Raw genomic sequence first — 22,095 nt, 5'->3', positions numbered from 1 at the left:
TAAATAAATTATCAGTTGACACACCACAAATGAGCAAACAACAGCCTATAAAATACTAAATTCTCCTTTCTCTCTCTCTCTATGTCTGCCTCTCTTTCTCTACGATTCGATTTGCTTTCAGGACATTGTGTCTCTAAGCACAAAACCACACAACGATGAGCTCCCATTTCTCTTGCATTCAAGCAAGAAAGAGAGAGAGGGAGAGAGCTAAGGGATACTGTCAGTAAATATTACTGTCTATCCTGAAATATTGAGGTGTCAGGAATGAAATCAGACAGAAATGTGCACATTTCCATTCTCTGATGAGGGAGAAGCCTGAAATAGATATATTATTTTTCGATTAGATGATGGGAAGCCCTACAAATAGACTTAGGCTATGCATGTGTATATTTCTGAGGCTGTTTTAGTTTAACAGGCATTTGATCACCATCGCAGTAGATAAAAACCGTAATGCAGACCTGCTCGTTTTATGACTCACATAAAACATCCATCATCCTCAAGCCAGCATGTGTTTGGAATTCGACACATTTTTATTATTTTTCTGATGTCATCTTGCATTCCTCAATAAAAACAAACAGCTTTGCTCCCGTTTTACTCATCCTGTTATTTTTACACACAAACCTTTTATAAAACATATTTTATGGTTCACATTCGCCTATTACATTGCCACCTGTCTAAACATACCTGTACTTCAATGATTCATATCACTTTTTTCACCTCATAGCTAAATAAAAACATGGCCTGCTCTATGCATGCATTCATATATGTATCATTCCCTTGCCGAAAGGAGCGAATGTCCCAGAATTCCTCTTTTAACAGGCCATGAAAAATTTCCTGGACCGCCCTCTTTCTCTCCATTGAGTCCAGCGCAAGCCTCCCCCCCACCACCATTCATAATGGCCTCCTGCTAGTCCTGTACTTCTCCACTTCTTGCCCTCGTACAGTGCTGTATATGATTAACCCCTCGATGCCCCTCAGACTGGCACAAGGCCACCAGAGAGATATTGTTCAAATCCTCACAGATAAAATCCCCACCGTTCTCATGGCCGCGTGATTCCGCCGCACCTGTTTCATCTCCATCAAGCCTGTGATGAAGAGAATAATGAAAATATGATCAGAAAAGAACAAGAGAACGTTTTGAGAGGATTAAAAGGATTATACGGAGACCAATAAAGGAGATGAGAGGGAATATGCGGTTCAGTGTCCGTCTACATAGGCAGCTGCCTTCTGAGGCAACCGTGATGGGATCTTATGTGACTTATTTGGAGCACTCTATGCAGGCAGCAAGTCTGCGCACCACACAAGTTGAATTTCTTACGACACACACAGCAGCACACACATGTAATTTATAATTAAAATGGGGACATTAGCATGTTGCTAAGCTAATGCTTTGATAGTCTAATAACTGTGAGATATGCAGAGCATGTGCAGACTGATACGCTGGATGGTGTACATCACATGGAATTATTTATAATTTACTTTGTTCAAATATTTATAATCGCCTTTTCTGTTTACTTTTAATTCCTCTTGAGACTTATGGTAGCATGTTGCTAAGCTAATGCCTTGACTTAGCAGAACCCATAGCCCATTTTTAATGAGTTGTATATGTGAGAATTAGATTAAAGCTATTTCTGCTCAATAGTTTTGTTACATAAAATGTTTGTTTGCAACTTTTCTGTTCGTTCTGTTCATAGTTACTTCCACTTGAGTTTGATGTTAGCTCAGTGCTAATCGAATCTTTTTGTGGTGTAGCACACAAAAATGCACAATGTTATAAATTAAGCTCATTAATCAAAAAAGCTTTATTTTTTTCAACATAGGCTCATTCTGAAAACGTAGCCCCATATACATTTCTGGAGATTGCAAATCATGTAGCTAGATGTACGTATGGTAGCATTTTATCTTTAAAACAACTCTACTAGGCGGTATGAAGCCGTTCCTTTTCATGCTAGCAGCTGACCGCTTACCTCCATATGAAAGGCTTTCCCACTGTTATCAGTTTGTCCAGTAGCTCACCATGTACATTGGCGGACTTGAGATGCAGAGAGGTGCTGACCATGACAACAAGATTCGAGTCTGTGCTTTTAAAAAAACTATTGGTTGGGTTTAAGAAAGGAGGAGGCTGGGTCAGTCGATATCCGCTATGAACTGAACCATTACTCACCCTGGCAGATAGATAGCCCTGAGAGAGCCCTACTACTGAGCTACTTCTCTGCCCTAAGCACATAAGCAAATATTGCGTGAAACTCAAAGCAGTTTGGGTGTATGACCATACACAATAATGCCCAGCACATTAATGTGTATGGTCATACACCCAAACCGCTACTAGCACTTTAGTTTAGGTCACAATTTAAGCTATTAACAAGCCATTAACTAACACTACTAGCTTAATAAACTACTAATGAGCTGCTTATTAACAGTTAGTAAGGTAGAAATTGGGTTTAGGTTTTGTTTAGACATAGGGATGTAAAATAAGATCATGCTTTATAACTGCTAATAAACAGATAACATCTTAATAATAGCTGGGTAATAAGTAGTAATTATAAACTGTTATGGGACAGTTATGCAGAATGTTACTGTATTTTAAAGTTGCATTGTGAAAATTACTGTATATTTTATGGTAAAAAAATACAATATTATAAAAAACACATTGCAAGATAATTGGTGCTGTAAGTGTAAATACTCTTGCTGATTTACGGTAAGAACTGTTACCAGTAAATTACTGTAGATTCTACTGGAAATTGTTAACAGTGCATGAATTGTGACCTAAATTAAAGTGTTACCAATGTACTATAAAATGCACATCTCACGTTACATTAGAACTGTATTTCTAATGCAAATTAGAGCAGTTTATAGTGTTAGGGTTCTTTTGAAAAAATATTTAAAATAATTTTACTTAGTTAACTCTGATTGAATTTAACATTTTGCTAAACTATTACCTCAATAATTTAATAACCTTACACAGCACAATAATATTGAACGAAATAGCATGATAATGACCATTCAGTCGAGTAATAGCATACGAATTGGATGTTTGTTTTTTTTTCAATAATGTTCAATAACTTGCATTGTCAACTCAACAGAAAAAAGTCAATGTTGTTACAAATGTTTTACTGTAAGTCAATGCATTGATAGCCTAACAAACTAAGAAAATACACAGCACACATGATTCCAAAATAAATTAGCATATTATATATATACAATGAGTGACAGTTAAAAATTACTACTACCGCCACATACAGTACCTGTGTATACGCTACACATACCGTACAGTTCTATCTAGTATTGTGAAAAAGGAAAGCTGGGTACATTGAAAACTGAGTGGTGAGACTTTAGCTGATAAAGTCTATGAAGTCACACACACACACAAACAATGTGTGCAGTACAGCGCACCCGACTCCGTTCAGATTCATCACCACGCACGATCGCGTTCCTCAAATTTGCTTAAACTAAGCGTTCCAAAGTATGGCTGTATTTTACAAGCAAGGATTCTGACACAGCAACATGAAGCAAATGATTTACGTAAGTTGCATGGGGAAACACATCAAACTTAATGAAACAATTGAGGGCGCAGGGAATCAACTTAAGGGCAGAGGAATGGGCTGTCTTTGACAGCTTGCGACATCATCTGGCACTTTTACTGAGTACATTTACATGGATGCCAATAATCAGATTTCATGATTGAGTTAATACTGATTAAGAGTCTACCATGTAAACAGCGATTTTTGATTACCATAAAGGACCACCCGAGTCATGAAACATGGAGGTATTTTTTTCCGTTCGCCATGCGGTATCAAATTCCATTAAAACAACACTTTTCCAGGAGTCCTTGCTTCATATTTTCATCCAATAATTGTTACGGGGCATGAACAATATGTTGCTGAATGAGAGTGAACTGCTGAACTGCAGTTAAAGTCGAAAGATTAAAAATGAAACACACGAAATTGTTTGAAACTGCATGGAGGACACTTTCCTTTTAAAAGTGCTTCCTTGGTCTTATCCATATTTCTTTGCACATTAAACACACGTCAGCCACAACAGGAAATTAAAAAAAAACTGCAACTGCGTTAATTTTTTTAACGCGTTTTATATTTCAAAATTAAACGCATGCATTAATGCGCTAATTTTGACAGCTCTAATATATATATATATATATATATATATATATATATATATATATATATATATATATATATATATATATATATATACAGCTCTAATATATACAGAAGTACATCATGTTTAGACCCCATTTATTAAGTTTTAATATGATTACATTTTTAAGTGTGATTAAAATTTGTGAATAAACTAATCAGTAAAAGAAATATTTAACTTGCCAAAAGCTTTCAACAAATCAGTTGAGAAAGCCTAATTTTAGTAACTTCATCCAAATCATGATTCAAAAACTACAACAAACTCTTCTGGAACAGCAGTATGAAAAAATCAATTAATAAAATATCATGTTTTATTATCTTCCCATATGTCTGGGAAAGCAGCTTAGAATCTGTACAGACTGGAATAAAAAAAATTTTAATCAAGCGACAAAAAAACAGCGTACATTATTCCTCTAAGCTCACATCCCAGCCACACAAAGAGACACCAAAGAGAGAGAGAAAGAGAGAGAGAATAACATTGTCCCTTGTTTGTCACTAATCCGTTACCAGTTTAAATATATGACACTCTCCCAGGCAGCGAGGAGATCAGCCCGATGATGCGCACATTGATTTGTCTATAGCAGGGCTTTAAGTCATGGCTGTAAACAACAGATCAGTGTGCTTTTAATCACAGCCGTAAAGTACTTTTTGTTTCTAACAGGCCTCTTCACTCCTGTCACCAGAACCAGGAGGAGGAGCTACAAACACTTTTCCCGCTCTTTTTAATCCCTCAATAACGGCTCAACAACCATTACATCCACAGAGTGTCAGCCTGCCAGAGAAACCACAAGCCTGTAAAATTGCGATGTGTCATTTTTCGAGGAGCCGAGAGAGCGAGTCGACTGCTGTCATCTGTAATTCTGACCATGCAAACACACACACACACACACCTTCACACATTCACACTGACACATCGCAGCTGTCAAAATCCGTCTGCGTGCTTTTCCTCCAACATCAGCAGGACATAGTCAGCAAACAGGAGCTCTGAAATTCTCAGTGGTGCTCCAGCAGATTCACTGACTGACACTCTTTTCTTCTCCTTTCAGAACGCCCAGTTATAACTACGCCCCTAATCCGGACAAACACTGGATTATGCGCTACACCGGCCCCATGAAGCCCATTCACATGGAGTTCACTAACATGCTGCAGCGCAAGAGGCTGCAGACGCTGCTGTCCGTGGATGACAGTGTGGAGAAGGTGAATTAGACTGAATTAATATATAGCGGGGTCTGAGGGTTCTACAGTGAAGTGCTTAAAAGCATACTGCAGCATTGTCTTTTTACATGGTCAGAGCCAAACTTCATACTGTAGTTAGTGTAATTTATTTACTATATTAGTGTTCGTTATTAGGTGGCCTTAACTACTATGTACTTGCATCAAAACATAAATGAATACTTACTGTGTTTATAATGTATTACAGAACATTTATGGTTTTAGAGGTGGGATATAGGTAGGGTTGGGACAGGTTTGGTGTATGGGTAGGTTTAATGGTACGTTCAGGTGTAAGGGATGGTCAACTGTGTCAACAATTACACATGCAATTACATACAGGTATTTAATCAATAATAAGTACAATGTAAAACATATTTACACAATTAGTACAAAATGGGACATTTGTGCTGTTGTTTTATATATTATAAAATATAAATAAATTATTATTATTATGTATTTATTTATTTATTTATTAATAGTTCAGAATTTTTTTCAGGTTAATTTTTCTTTTTTTTGGTGTTTATTATTGTTACAGTATGTACTATTGTTCTTTTATTAATATATTTTATAGTCTCATTTTTACTCATTTTTTGATTTTTACTTTTGTTTGTATATTCATTTTTATTATTTTTCAATTGTTGTAGTATTTTATTTTGTGCTTTGCTGTTTTTCAGTAATTATTATTTAATTTAGTTGTAGTTTATTAAGCAAAATGTATTTTCAAATTTTAGTAACAGTAACATCACTAAATACAATAGTCCATTTCCTTAAACCAAACCTTGCCGTTTTCCCAGGAAAATAAAGTTTTCAGCAGAATTTCCTCTGAAATGTCCTGGGTCAATGTTCCTCATAATTTATTCAAACACACTCATGTTTCCTCTGTCTGAATGTAGGTATATAACATGTTGGTGGACACTGGGGAGCTGGACAACACATATGTGATCTACACTGCAGACCATGGATACCACATCGGTCAGTTCGGCCTAGTCAAGGGCAAATCCATGCCTTACGAGTTCGACATCAGAGTTCCCTTCTACATTCGTGGCCCTAATGTGGAGGCAGGAGGCATGTGAGTGATCACGCTCCTCAGATATTATCACTATTATCTTTTAAATGCAAATAATATGGAATTAGCTGGCATATAATGTCATAATCTTGTCTGTATATATATGGTATATAGCTGATATATACAGTACTGTGCAAAATTTGTAGACCAACTTTTACTGATGGTATAATGGATATATGTGACCCTTTACCACAAAACCATAAAATGTTTTGTTAAATTGAGATTTATACAGGGTAAATTGTCTTTCATTTGATGTTTGGTTTGTTAGGATATGAGTTAAGTTAGGTTAGATTAGATTAGAGTTAGAAATATTTTGACATAATTTTTTTACCAGTGTTGTTAGCAATATTGTATGAATTGATGGAATTGTGCATGTTGAAAAGTACAGATACAGTTTTAATCCATTATATCGCTCCTTCTTGACAGAACTTGAGTGGTAATATTTTCATTTTCAACATCATAATGATCTGCTAAATGCTGTGAAATACTATTTGAAGAAAGAAAACTGATGAAACACAGACAGTTATGAAATGACCTCCATAGAGTCCAAACGTAAATATTATAGAAGCTGTATGAGATCAACTGGAAAGAAAAAGAAAGATAAGACACTCTAAACCTAAAAAAGAACTCTGGCGAGTGCTAAAAAAAGCCTGATTTTTGGTTTTCTTTATATTATATGTTGCTTTTACTTAAAATTTATAATAAAATATCAAAATAATTTAATTATTTTTTAATTGTTTTACAATTATCATCATTTATTATCTAATTAATTTATTAAAAAAAAATAAAATATGATGATGATTATTTTTAGTAGTAGTAGTATTAGTAGTTGTAGTAGTAGTAGTAGTAGTAGTAGTAGTAGTAGTAGTAGTAGTAGTAGTAGTAGTAGTAGTAGTAGTAGTATAACTACAAATAACACAAACACACCAATACAGTTTTAATCCATTATGCCATTCCTTCTGGGTAGGATTTCAGTGGAAATAGTTTTTATTTTCAACATAATAATTATCTGCTAAATACTCTGAAAAACTAACTGGAGAAAGAAAACGTTCGAGGTTACTAAAGTAACCCTTCGTTCCCCGAGGAGGGGAACGGAAGCACTATAAGTGGATTTGATTGTAAAATCCACGCATTGGGAGGTTCGGTTCAGAAGCTACTCGTCTGAAAGAGTATTGAACGGGCCAATTAAGAATGAATTGGCAGCGCAAGCCTGCGCAGGTGAGCGGCATTAGCAATCAACTGAGTATATAAGCTCACCTGGCGCCAGCAGACGCTATCCTTTTTAAGCTGAAGAGACTTTCAACAGCTAAGGGACAGTCATTATGGCGACGGAGTATAGTGCTTCCGTTCCCCTCCTCGGGGAACGAAGGGTTACTTTAGTAACCTCGAACGTTCCCCTTCGGGGGGAACTTCAGCACTATAAGTGGATTTGATTGTAAAATCTACGCATTGGGGGCCCATTGAAAGCGCCATAATGACTGCACCTTACCAACACCCCCGATGAGGAGATAGTCAAGCAAGCGTGACGCACCCACATCATGGGGGGCGCGGTCCTCCAACGTGTCCCTGGCCCTAATTTATCCTACTTCAACAGAAGTTTTACGGATTTATATATATTTTTTGGGAAGTCGTGAGCATCTAGATAATTCTAGGAAAATACGACAGTACGTTGGGAAGCGTGCAATCCCGATAGGGAGGACGCTACGGAGGCCATCCGTTACCCAAGGGGGGATAGATGGCAGAATTACATATGGACTAGCCCTAAAAAGGGGGAGTACGCATAGCAAAAGAGTGGTTAGCGGGGAGGGAAGACACGGGTCCGCCCAGGGGGGGGGACTTAACCGTGGCGGAATAAGCATATGGGATCGCCTAGTGGGGACCACGCATAGCAGGCACCTTTACCCAAAACGCGGGCTGACCAGCGGGCAGACCTACAACGTAGTGGGCCAGCAAGTGACTCCTCCGCTGAGTCAGTGCTGGGGGCCACGGAGGAATCTGCAGGGCTCACCTGACGGGGAACTTTACTGACAGATAAAAAGGCGCACGTATCTCCGTGTTAGGGAAAATGGCGCAGCAAGCGTGTTTCAACACCCTACCGAATTGTTTCCTCAATCACCAAGGGTTACCTAATACCCTTGAGGAAACCGGCTCCACTCGCAGATTGTAAAACCTTGCAAATGTGTTGGGTGTCACCCAGCCCGCAGCTCTACAGATGTCTGTTAGAGGAGCGCCGCGTGCGCGCGCTCGAGAGGATGCGAAGCTCCGAGTGGAGTGCGCACGCGCTCTCGGGGGACGCGGCTCATCTCGGCTCTGATAGTGAAAGAAAGGCATCCACAATCTAGTGGGAACTTATTTCGGTACGGCACTTCCCTGCTGCCGACCGCTATAACAGACGAAGAGCTGCTCAGATGATCTAAACTCTGAGTGCGGTCCGGATAATACGCAAAACGCGAACTGGACAATAAAGAAGGGCTGGGTCTGCCTCCTCCGAGGGCAGCGCTTGCAGGCTCACTACCTCGTATTAAAACGGAGTGGTAGGAACCTTGGGCACATATCGCGGGCGGGGTCTCAGGACGTGAGAGAAGCCAGCCCAATTACAGGCACGAGTCACTGACCGAAAAATGCCTCCGGGTCCCCGACCCTCTAATCGATATCAACGCGACCAGCAGAGCTGTCTTCAGGGACAGAAATATACTGAGTCGAGGATCGAAGGGATCTGACGCGGCTTGTGTAGCGAGGGCGAGATCCTAAGAGGGCATGAGAGGGGGCGGGGTGGATTAATTCGCTTAACGCCCCTGAGGAACCGGATGATGAGGTTATGCGTTCCCACGGTGCTGCCAGCCACCGCGTTATGAGAGCGGAGATAGCAGCCACGTAACCTTGAGTGTGGAGGGCGACAGCCTGCTCTCCAACTTCTCTCGGCGTAAAGAAAGCACAACGCTGATCTGGCAAATTACGGGGGTCTTCTCAGCGAGAGACACACCATTCAGTGAATAGACTTCACGTCAGGGCATAGGCGCGCTCGGGGAGGGGGCTCTAGCCCGAGTGACGGTATTAGCCACCGCAATCGGAGGTTACCTAAGTCTTCCTCGCGTCTAAAAATCTCCAAAGATCGGCGAGGGTGCCAGGTGGTGCCCTGTCCCTGAGAGAGTAGGTGCTCTCTCGAAGGGACTGCCAGGGGAGGGCTATCGCGAGGGAGAGCTCTGACATCCAGGTCCGGTTGAGCCAGAGGGGCGCAACCAGTAACCTGTTCCTCGTTCTCCCTGACCTTGCACAGTAACTGCGCGAGCAGGCTCACTGGGGGAAACGCGTATTGCGCGTGCCCCGAGGCCAGCTGTAAGCCAGTGCATCCGTGCCGAGAGCACTCGGTCAGGGAAAGAACAACTGGCAATGAGCGATCTCGGGGGAAGCAACAGATCGATCTGGGCTTCCCCGAATCGCGCCCATATCAGCTGAACAGACTCGGGGTGGAGTCTCCATTCTCCAGGACGCAAGGCTGCTGTGAGAGCGCATCGGCTGCACGGTTGAGCTTGCCTGAATATGAATGGCGTGCAGCGATTTCAGCCGCGGATGACTCCAGAGGAGCAGACGGCGGGCGAGCTGAGACATGCGGCGAGAGCGCATACCCCCTATACGGCTGATATACGCCACCGCCGCCGTACTGTCCGTCCTGACCAGCACGTGTTGCCGCTCCAACACCGGAAAAAAACGGTGGAGAGCGAGGAACACTGCCAACAGCCCCAGGCGATATGCCAATGCAACTGGGTACCTTTCCACAGGTCCGCAGCCGCATGCCCGCAACGCACAGCCCCCCAGCCCGTGTTGGAAGCGTCTGCTGAAACGACAACAAGACTGGACGCCTGTTCTAGAGACACCCAGGCCTGTAGGAACGAGGGGTCGCTCCAAGGGCTGAGGGCGCGGCGACACAGCGCAGTAACAGAGACTCGGTGTGCGCGCGCGTGCCATGCGCGTCTGGGGACTCGATCGTGAAGCCAGTGCTGAAGTGGTCTCATATAGAATAATCCGAGCGGCATGAGCGGCTGCGGATGCCATATGCCCCAGGAGCCTCTGAAATAGTTTCAGTGGGACCACTATTTTACTGTCGAGCTCTCTCAGTACAGCATCAGCTGAGCGCGCTCTTCGGAGAGGCGCGCTGCCATGGTGACCGAGTCCAGCTCCAGCCCGAGAGAAGAGATCCTCTGCACGGGGGCGAGTTTGCTCTTTTCTCGGTTGACCTGAAACCCCCACAGATGGAAGTGCCAGAGCACTTTGTCTCTGTGCATAATCAACTCTGTGCATAATCAAAAGAGAGGGCAAAATTCAGCCAGTCGTAAAGAAATTGAGTATGCAGATGCCCGCGAGCCGAAGGGGCGCTGAGGCACCCTCCGCGGGCTTGGTGAGGACCCGCGGAGACAGAGAGAGCCCGAAGGGGAGGGCTTTGTATTGCCAAGCTCGACCTTCAAACGCAAACCGCAGAAACTGTCGGTGGCGAGGAAGAGTGGAGACATGGAAATACGCGTCCATCAGGTCTAATGCTGCAGACCAACCCAGAGGACGAACGCACCGGAGGATGCGCTTCTGCGTGAGCATTCTGAACGGCAGCTTGTGCAGGCAGCGGTTCAAAACGCGCAGATCTAGGATTGGCCGTGACCCACCGCTCTTTTTGGGCACGATGAAGCGTGGGCTGTAAAACCCGCTCTCCATCTCGGCTGGAGGGAGCGGCTCGATTGCATCCTTCGCCAGGAGGACAGCAATCTCCTCTCGCAAGACAGGGGCGGACAGGGGGCTGACCCTGGTGAATACACACCCGCGACTTGGGGGGCCGTTTCGCGAACTGAATCGCATAGCCGAGTCTGATTGTGCGTATGAGCCACCGCGAAGAGCTGGCCCGCGCTAACCAGGCAGGCAGAGCTCTCGCTAATGGACTCATCGCTACAATCGCTGACGTACCAGCAGTGGGGCAGCGCGGAGTGTGTGTGCTGATCCGGGAAGCTCGCGGGTCCCACGGAAAAGCTGGAGGTGAGATATTTGCTCTCACTCCAAACCCGAGCTCCGGAGGGGAGGCTCGAGGGGTGGGAGAAAGGAGACCGTCCTCCCAGCACTCGTGAGCCACTGGCGAAACGCACCGAATCTGCAAGCTAGAAAGCATAGCGTCCCAGACTGGCAGATTTCGGGCTGTCACATCTGGGGAAGTGAAAAGTGCCCTTTCATAATGTTTTCATGGCAGTAAAAAGTGCCGTTGGAAATGGGGCCCCGCCCTCCAGCGGGGAAAGAGCAAGTTCCCTCTTCTCCAGATGGCCTGTCCCAGGGGCGCTTCGCGGTCCGTTGCCGGACTTAGCGGCGTTCTGGGCAGGGGGGCTGCCTGCTTCCGAGGTGCCCGACGCGCTCGCTTCGCCGGAGGCGTGTGCGGGGGCGGAGCAGCTCTCGTAGGCGGGCGCCTTCGGCGAGGAGCAGGTATGAATGGCACGGCGGGCGGAGCGGGCTACGGACCGCCGATAAGACATCACCCACCAACTGCTCTCTCACCGCCTTGAATTCCTGGGTGAATTCACAGACAGTGTCGCCGAACCTGGCTGGGGATATGGGGAAGTCAAGAAAGCGGACTTTGTCGACTTTGCGCATATCAGCCAGGGGTGGCGCTCCTGGACCACTAATGTGGACATCGTCCTCCCCAACGCACACGCAGCGGACTCAGTAGTCCGAAGAGCTAAGTCGGCGGCGGTGCGAAGCTCGTAAGCCTGGGTTGGACCCACCCTCGTGCAGCTCGGCCAGCGCCTGCGCTTGGTAGCGCTGGTAGGTGGCTATCGCATGCAAGGCGGAAGCAGCCTGGCCCGCAGCTATGTAAGCTCTAGCTCCGAGGGAGGTAGATAACTTACAGGCTTTGGATGGGAGACGAGGCGGACCCCGCCAAGAAGAGGCGCCGCGCGGATTTACCGCCATCGCGCACTCAACCTGAGGAATCGCCACATACCCCCTGGCTGTTTCACCGTCAAGAGTGGTTAGGGTGGAGGAGCACGCAGCACGAGCCGAAAAAAGTGCTTTACAAGACCGCGTGAGCCTACTGTGCACCTCCGGGAAGAAGGGAACGCCCCTCTAGTCGGTCCGGCCGCGGAGCTGGGGGATAAACCATCTCCAACCCACGGCCGAAGCAGCCCGGGAAAGCACGGCTAACATGTCCGTTTCAGGATCCGTAGTGACAGCGCTCACCAGCCCGAAGGGGGCGAGCGGGTCTGGATCATCATCGGACAATGAAAGCCCACCCTCCGATGCCGCGGTGGACATCTGATCTCCGGTGTCATCGGGCGTAAGGGCTACCATCTGTTAGACGGATCGCTTCCCCCGCCCGAAGCTTGGATGGAGCGCTTAGAGGAGCGGGAGGTCCGCGGGCCCGTGGGCGACGGATTATCTCTCGCTGAAACCCTCAGATCTGCCCGAGTGCCCGCTGCAGAGCAGGGGACAACTGGGGTGGTTCGCCCTTTTGCAAAGGCTAACCGCGATCTTGCGCAACAGTCATGGCATCGCAATGACGACATGAACTGCCCGCGAGCAGCGCATTAACATGCTGGACCCCCAGACATGTAACGCAGTGCCCGCGCCCATCATCCGAGGACAGGAAACCACCGCATCCAGAAACGCACAGTCGGAGCGCCGTCCTGATAAGGACGTGCTGCACGACTGTGTTGCTCTTTCTGTGAAGTTTGCAACTTTATACGCACCGCTCTGGAGGACCGGACCCAAAGAACGCCAGGCAAGGGAGAAACCCAGCTCGACCGTCTGCCACTGCGTGTACACACTCTGGACCGGGAGAATGCTCTCGTTCGCTCAGAATCGCTGGTCACAGCAGGAGGAACCCTCATCGACTCGATCAGAAAGTCTCTGAAGCGAAAAGGATAGCGTCTGCTGGCGCCAGGTGAGCTTATATACTCAGTTGATTGCTAATGCCGCTCACCTGCGCAGGCTTGCGCTGCCAATTCATTCTTAATTGGCCCGTTCAATACTCTTTCAGACGAGTAGCTTCTGAACCGAACCTCCCAATGCGTGGATTTTACAATCAAATCCACTTATAGTGCTGAAGTTCCCCCCGAAGGGGAACAGATGAAACACAGACAGTCATGAAATGGCCTCCACAGAGTCCAAACCTGAATATTATAGAGGCTCTACAGTATGAGATCAACTGGAAAGAAAAAGAAAGATAAGACACTCTAAACTAAGAACTTTGGAAAGTGCTAAAGGAAAGCCTGATATGTTAACATTCCTCATGATGTCGTGATTTTTTTATTGGCACATTTCATCCAATCAGTGGTAAAAAATAAATAAATAAATAAATAAATGTTTTCTTTATCTGTATATGTTGCTTTTGCTTAATATTTATTTAAAAATTTTATTTAATATATATTATAAATAGTTTGATTCGTTTTTAATTGTTTTACAATTATCATTTTGTATTATCTAAATAACTTCTAAAAAAACATAAAAGGTTATTATTATAATAATTATTATTATTATTATTATTATTATTATTAACTAAAAGTAACATAAACACACTAATCAAATTAAAATATAAAAATATTTAATATTTAATACAAAAAAATTCAGGCTAATAAATAATTTTTGATAGTTTTACAATTTATTTATTTATTTATTTATTTATTTATTTATTTATAATATCAATAAGCACTACACACAAAATATATAATGATTTTATTTATATTTTATAGAAATATTTTATACATAGATTTTTTTATAGAATGATTACTTATAATTTTATAATGATCATTTACTTTTTTATGCCAGTAATATATAATTATGTAGCATATAAATAATTGTTATGTGTGGAATAACTCATGTTTTTGTACCGAGGCCAAAGTTACTCTTTAATGAGGTCTGAACTCGGTGTTTGTTGATTTATGCGTCTTTTCATGACTTTCCAGCATCCTCTAATGTGCAGAGATATAAAGAGATCAGCACATGTTGCAGGCCATGTTTGAACCTGCATCCCCACAGGAGAAACTGTCTCTCTCGTCAATATTAAATATCATTTGTCAGTCGTCTTGTTTTGTGTGATCCTGCTTCTTTTTTCCCTGAAAAGCTGATTAACCGCAGTAAAGTCCGCTCATGTGAAAACCACAAGACTTATACTGTGAAAGAAAGACACAGAAAAGAGAATCAGGAGTTTGGCAGAGCCGGGCTTTAGTTCAGCATCACAAGCACAGTCACACAGAGATGAAGCTAATTTACCTTTTAGAAATGTTTTGTGCGAGTGTGATTGGATTAGTGGCCACTGAGGTTTATTGCATTGACTGGATTTGAAATGCTCAGTTTTGAAATTGACACTCATTTTTTTAATTATCTAAGTGAACGAATGAAGTAGAGCATATGAGGGGAGTTTGTTTAATGTGTTTTAACAAACATTATGAATTCTTAGTATATCCGACTATATATTAGTATGAGTGGTGAAAAGAGTACTGAAAAATCATACTCAAGTGAAAGTACCATTACTTGCCCAAAAACGTATTGCAAGTAAAAAAAAAAAAAAAGTTACTGGTGTAAATAATACTCAAAGTAAGAGTAAAAAGTAGCCCTTTCAAAAGTTGAGTAGTGAGTAGTGAGTATTATGCTGTGAAAGTCTGATGTGTTTACATGTAATTTGTGCATGTGTGTGTAAACGTAACATTCTGTAGTGCATTCAGTTATTGTTTATTTTGCTCATCATACAGTAAACATCCTCCATCTTCTCGTCAGTAATATTTAGTCTAAACAGTCTCTGGGTTTAGCGTGTAAAGGATCTTCTTGGACACTTTTAATGCTTCCAGACAGTTTGCTGCATGTCTTAAGCCGCCTTTCCACTGCACAAGACATTCGGACACGACTGTTGGAATACGACCCCTTGTGGCAGTCGCACAGAATTTTCAGTTTTGACATGCACCATGGGAGAGAATCTAATTCTCGCGGTGTCCATAATAAAGGAGTACAAGAGCAAGAGACTTTATTCTCTGTGCGTTCACTAGGGTTAAATGAATGAATGAATGAATGAACGAATGAATGAATGAATGAATGAATGAATGAATGAATGCATCTCATAAACCGCATAAAAAAAATTGAATGTGGAGAAAACATAAAACAATAATATTTTTATTACTCATTTATAACTAGAAATGTTTTTATATAGACTTTTTTCTAATTCAAAAAATAATGAAAAAAAAAGTATTTCTCATCTCGCACGCATGGACCTGCTTGGGCAACATTGGAATTGGAATACATCACGTTGTCGCACATGGTCTAGTTGCAGAAGTTCAAATTTTTCAATGTATGCGCAGCTCAGATTGGATCTGAATTTTCCGCACACGGTGATGATTGAAACTCTTCTGGACTACTCTCCATGACTTTTGGTCTGTCGTTTGTCGTTTGCCATGTGTAGTGGAAAGGCAGCTTTAAGATCAGTCTGTGATTCATTTAGATTTAGAATTAATAAAGACAGGAATCGCAGGACGGATTTTGATAATCCCCATAGACAAGAAATAATGACTGCAGTTTAAAGAAAAGTAGTGGAGTAAAAGTAGCGATACAGCAGTAAAAATGTACTCATTGGGAAAGTAAAAGTATTTTTTAAACTACTAAGTAAATTACATTTTCCAAAAAAGAAAAAAAAACTACTCAATTACTTTGTACAAAATTACTTTGTATTTGTAACTTGTTACTTTACACCACTGATTAGTATATGAGTCTGTAACACCATTCTGCACAGTGAAACGATGAACAAAATGGATTAAATCAATAAAAAACAAGCTTCACAACCCACAACTAAAATATGTATATATTCACAGTATTAAATATAAACGTTCACATTATTTCCTATTTTTCTGAAAAGGTTTTTTTTGTTGTTGTTGTTTAATTTGATAAGTAGGGAAGCAGTTTTTACATTTAAAAAAAATCACTTCAGGGTAAATATTATTAGGTTCCTTATGATTTTTGTCTATAAAACAATACACTTTGATTACTAACACTGTGATTATTAAATCACACTTTATGTTGAATACTGGTGTCTTACAAAATAACTACTGTTAACAGTTTTTAGATATTACACAGTATTTTAATAAAATATGAACTGTATTTTACCTTAATCTGAAAAATTGCTTAAAGGGGCTAATCATTTTGACCTTAAAATGGTGTTTAAAAAATTTAAAACCGCATTTGTTCTAGCTGAAATAAAGCAAATAAGGAAGAAATAATATTATTAGACATGCTGTAAAATGTCCTTGCTCTGTTCAACATAATTTGGGAAATATTTAAAAAAGAACAAAAAATTCAAAGGGGGCATGATAAATCTGACTTCAACTGTATTTCACTGGGTTAATAATTGTCTTAACTCAAATTGTATGGATTGTATATAGTATGTTTTGTCTTAAAGGTACTGCAGACAGCATATACAGTAAACCAGCATGTACTGTACACAGACGTGTGGACTTGCGATCAAATTTACCCTTTAAATGCACAAAATGAATGCATATTCCATCCTTTTTAGCATTCTACTTTTCGCTAAATTACCAAGCAGTCCGCAGCGTATGCTTTATCCCGTCCATACAGTGTTTAGCATCAATAGAGCTGTACTCCCGTTTTTTTCTGTTCTCCAACTGGTGGATCTGTTGAATTCTCCCCACAGCCTTTATCTTATTATCAGTCAGTGTTCATGTGCTGCTTGTCTGCTTTCTGACCATTATGTCAAATGGCGACCCCTTCTTCTGTTTCCATAGCAACCCCCACATAGTTTTGAACATAGACTTGGCCCCCACCATCCTGGACATCGCTGGCATGGATGTTCCTCCAGATATGGATGGCAAATCCATCCTCAAGCTTCTGGACACAGACCGCATGATGAACAGGTAAGCAGGTCTCCAGCTGACTTCTCGTGTACACTGACTACAAATAACAATCTTTGTGACTACCTGAATTACTTTATTTTTTAATACTATTAAAGGTTCATGCAGTTGTGTCCTTGGTTACGTCAAAAAAACTGAAGTGAACAGCACAAAATCATTATCAGGATGCACAACATCACTACACTTTAAAAGTATAATGTGGAGCTGCAGCTAATGATTATTTTGATAATCAGTTGGCAGATTATTTTTCGGCTAATCGATTAATCTGATAAAATTGTCGGGTATTTTTATTATTTTTTTTACATTTGTTTATCATATCTATATAAAACGGTACATCAGATTATTATTCAACACAGGCTCACTGTGAAAATGTACCCCCGTATACATTTCTGGAAAGCAAAAATGATGTAATCAGAGCTACATATGGCTGCATTTCATCTTTAAAATGAACGCTATGGGGCAGTATGACACCGCCTACGGCTTCTGTTTCTTTTCTGACTGACTGCCTAGCTCTGTGTGGACAGCTTTTCCACTGTTATTAGTTTGCTCATTAGCTCACTATGTACATCGGCGGACTTGAGACACTGAAAGGAGTTCACCGCGATGATGGGTGAAGTTCACCGCGAGTCTGATGAAGAACGGTGCCTGACCGTGTGGAGGAGGGGGGCAAGGTTGGGGTTGTGTCATAAATGAAAGTGAAGAGGGTTGGGGTGTCATGGAAGAAAGTGAAGAGTGGGGCAGCATGGGGTGGGAGTACGTGTGAGGAGGGGGATTGGTAAAATGAGCCCTGGGTTTAGGAAAGGGGGTGATCGAGTCAATCTGTGTTTCTGTAAACACTATTGGTTGGGTTTAGGGTAGGAGGAGGGTGGGTCAGTCGATCACTTAGTCAGTCAGTCCATCATTCGACAGTGGCCTCTGGTGGAATTACTTGAGAACAGCAGGCACTAATGGCACTCACAAGAGAAATTTGACATCTACACTTCGGCTACATGTAGCTCCTGGGACGTATTTTGCACTGTCCAGAAAAGTAGACTGGGGTAAGTATCAATAATGAGCCTGGGTTGGTATTATTTACGATAAAATTATTCTTTAAAACACTGCTAAACTAGTTTTGTACTCCCATTATATTCACAATATGTAATTAGGTCATAAATACGCTGAAAGTATGATAATAGGCAGCGGAATCTGTTGAAATATCAAATTATGAATAATAAATGAACAATAATATATCTTTTTTAAACAGAGGTATAAAACAGAAGAACAGATAAACTGCTCCGTACACAAACTATCATTCACTGAAAACCACAACATTGACTAATTGTTTTCTTAGAAGCACATGCTACTTGCTCTAAGGGTGGTTTTGCACACTTCATTGCGCATGCGGCTGTGTATCTTGTCGTTGCTTTTCAACCATGTGTGCAGCCCAGCTAATCTACAGTATAATGGCATTTGTTGACAACGATTTCCATTATCGATACTTGTCAATTTTATCGATTAGTTGTTGCAGCCTTAGCATAATGCACAACACCACAACATTGTAAAACTATACAACATTATGATGGTGTGAAAAACAGCAGTGCGACTTAACAATAGTACAATGCACAACAGCATGACATCATAACAGAACAATGAACAACTGCATGACATCATGATATACAATGCACAACAGCATTACATTATAATAGTATGAGGCATACAAGCAAGACATCATGATTGAACAAAGCACAACTGCAAGACATCATGATAGTACAATGCACAATAGCATGACATCATGATAGACCAATGCACAACAGCATGACATCAAGATAGTATGAAAGCATTGCATCATAATAGAGCAATACACATCTGCATGACATCATGATATAACAATGCACAATAGCATGACATCATGATAGTACAATGCATAACAGCATGACATCATGATAGTACACTGCACAACAGCATGACATCCTGATAGCATGATGCATAAAAAGCATGACATCATAATAGAACAATACACATCTGCATGGCATCATGAAAGTACAATGCACAACAGCATGACATCATGATAGTACGATGCATAACAGCATGACATCATAATAGAACAATGCACAACAGCATGCCATCATGATAGTACCATGCACAACAGCATGACATCTTGATTGTACCATGCATAACAGCATGACATCATGATAGAACGACATAAAATATCATGACATCATGATAGTATGATGCAGAACTGCATGAAATCACAATAGTATTTTGCACAGAACACCTTGACACCATCATAGCATGATCCTCATATCACACAACATAATCATAGTATCATGCACAACAGCATGACATCACACGTGCTCAACAGCATGATAACATAGTAGTGCAGTAGTACAGTTTAACGTCAAAACTTCATCCTAAGATGAAAATCAAAAGCACAACATCATACAGTACGGCACACAACCACACAACATTCATTCATTCATTCATTCATTTTTCTTCGGCTTAATCAAGGGTCACCACAGCTGAATGAACCGCCAACTATTCCAGCATATGTTTTACACAGCAGATGCCCTTTTATCTCCAACCCAGTACTTGGGTACAAATCAACACAACATCATAATAAAAACGTGTTGCACGTTCCGTGAACACAGTGCAATTAATCATGAAACTAATTTGCATATCTATAGGAGGTGAGAGGAATGACAATAGTGTAATGTAAACCCCAACAGCACATTGCAGTTTCAGCACATTTGGCACCTGGATGATCTAGATTGTGGGGGGTGGTCATTGTTTTCTTTTTCAGTGCAGAATCATCAGCGCAAGCTACTTACCCATATTAACTGATGGGGATGGGTGATATCTTATCATTTGCAATTTATTGATAAAAATTCTCCCCATGAAAAAAAAAGATTCTCTCTGTGATAATAACCATAAAACCTACATCCTGTCCAATGAATGTGTGCTACAGCAGCATTTGTGCAACAACAAGAAAATAGGAAAAGTAATACCTTTTCTCTAAAGGTACAATACTTTTTTTCAGTGCATACATGTTATCCTCATTAATATTGTCATTGAAGCAACTGCCAGAAAATATGATATACAGTAGAGTTTTATAATAATTTTTAGAGTTTTTCACTTTTTATTGGACAGTGGAGAGTACAGACAGGAATGCATGAGGAGCAGAGAGAAAAGAAATAACGTCAAATGCTCGAGCTTTTGATCGAACTTAGGTTGCCATGAATGTCAACAAATATGATATAGTTTTAAAGAATCTTTTGGAAATAGGCTTATTTCCCCTTGAGTTCTGCCATTTTTAAATCCATTCAGCTGATTCCGGGTCTGCTAAGAACACTTTTAGCTTAGCTTAGCATGCATCATTGAATCTGATTGGACCGTTTGCCTCTTGCTCAAAATTTTTTAAAAGTGTTTCGATATTATTCCTATTTAAAGTTTGACCCTTCTATGGTTACATCTTGGGAAAAAAAAATATTCATTGTTTTTGAGTGAGATGCTAGATTCAGTGATTTATGCTAAGCTAAGTAAAAGTGTTACCGTCAGACCCAAAGATCGGCTGAACTCAAAAAGAGTCGATAGTTTTGAAATGTTTTCTATTTAAAGCTTAACTCTTCTATAGTTACATCTTGAAAATTATTGAAATTATTGATTCTTTTTGAGTGAGATGCTAATGGTCTTATCTGATTCAATTATTTATTTTAAGCTATGTAAAAATGTTTCCCCCAGACCCATAGATCGGCTGAACTCAAAAAGAGTAAATAATTATGGTGGCTTGAAAAGCCAACATACTGTTATCTCACTTAAACTTATTATTATTAGGCTGGCTTGTGTAGCAAGCCAGACTACTGTTATCCTATTAAACTTATTATTATTTTTCTATATTATTCTTCTTCTGAGACTAAAAATTAAACTCTATCTCCTCCTAGGCCATTCAAGCTATGACCATCAAACTTGGGTCAGACCTCCGAACTATTCTGACTCGAGTTGCTATATCTTTTCCGACTGATCCGACTTTCGGTTTTCCGAAAAACGTCCCGGGACCGTCGGAAAAATCCCATAGACGTAACATTGGATCAAACTTTGTGACCTCATAACTCTGCATCAGAATGTCACACAGACTTCTAACTGGACTCATTTAACTCAGACTATCAAACTGCCGATGACTGATCACCTTTAAACTTTCTGGCCACGCCCTAGCAACCACTTTTGGACCCTAGAAACCGTCCCATAGACTTCCATTGCAAAAGACTCTCATTGACTTTACATTGGATCAAACTTTGTGAGCTCATAACTCTGCATCAAACTGTCCTACAGACTAATGGCTGAGCTCATTTAACTCAGTCTAGCCAGCAGCCAATTACTGATGGCCTTTTAACTTTCTAGCCACACCCTAACAACCAAATACTGCACCCTAGCAACTGTCCAATAGACTGCCATTAAAGAGGTTCAGACTGATATTGTCATGCTGCAGTGTGATAGAGACATGGGGTTTGTTTTTAACTGTTCATACTGGCAAGAAGCTTTGATACATCATCAGTCTAAGCTGTCAATCAACTCCATAGCAACAAAACAGACTAACCTAGCAACGATATAACAGCAGCTATATCTCAGCATCAGAACATCATAGAGAGGCGGGGGTTGGCTTGTTTGACTCATGCTCACACACCATCTATCTATCTATCTATCTATCTATCTATCTATCTATCTATCTATCTATCTATCTATCTATCTATCTATCTATCTATCTATCTATCTATCTATCTATCTATCTATCTATCTATCTATCTATCTATCT

General features: G+C 41.4%; 2 protein-coding genes across 44 annotated transcripts in view; one reads left to right on the top strand and one right to left on the bottom strand.

Moving 5' to 3' along the window:
* sulf2b (sulfatase 2b) overlaps positions 1-22,095 on the top strand; it is a 544,470-nt gene that overhangs the window by 481,982 nt on the left and 40,393 nt on the right. For all 43 annotated transcript variants that reach the window (XR_015522636.1, XR_015522630.1, XR_015522629.1 and 40 more), the window contains 3 exon segments: positions 5,201-5,351; positions 6,260-6,435; positions 17,184-17,312. Coding sequence is in view for 34 of the 43 variants with exons in the window: in XM_087305153.1 (XP_087161279.1) it covers positions 5,201-5,351; positions 6,260-6,435; positions 17,184-17,312 (456 nt within the window). In the remaining 9 variants the exon portion in view is untranslated.
* Positions 1-22,095, bottom strand: part of LOC147831263 (uncharacterized) — a 353,683-nt gene that overhangs the window by 322,884 nt on the left and 8,704 nt on the right. The gene's annotated exons all lie outside the window — the stretch shown is intronic.

The sequence above is a fragment of the Danio rerio genome, chromosome 23, assembly GCF_052040795.2.
Source record: "Danio rerio strain M-AB ecotype USA chromosome 23, GRCz13ab, whole genome shotgun sequence".
Lineage (NCBI taxonomy): Eukaryota > Metazoa > Chordata > Actinopteri > Cypriniformes > Danionidae > Danio > Danio rerio.
Note: the sequence above shows the minus strand (reverse complement) of the source record. Positions and strands in the feature narration are given on the sequence as shown.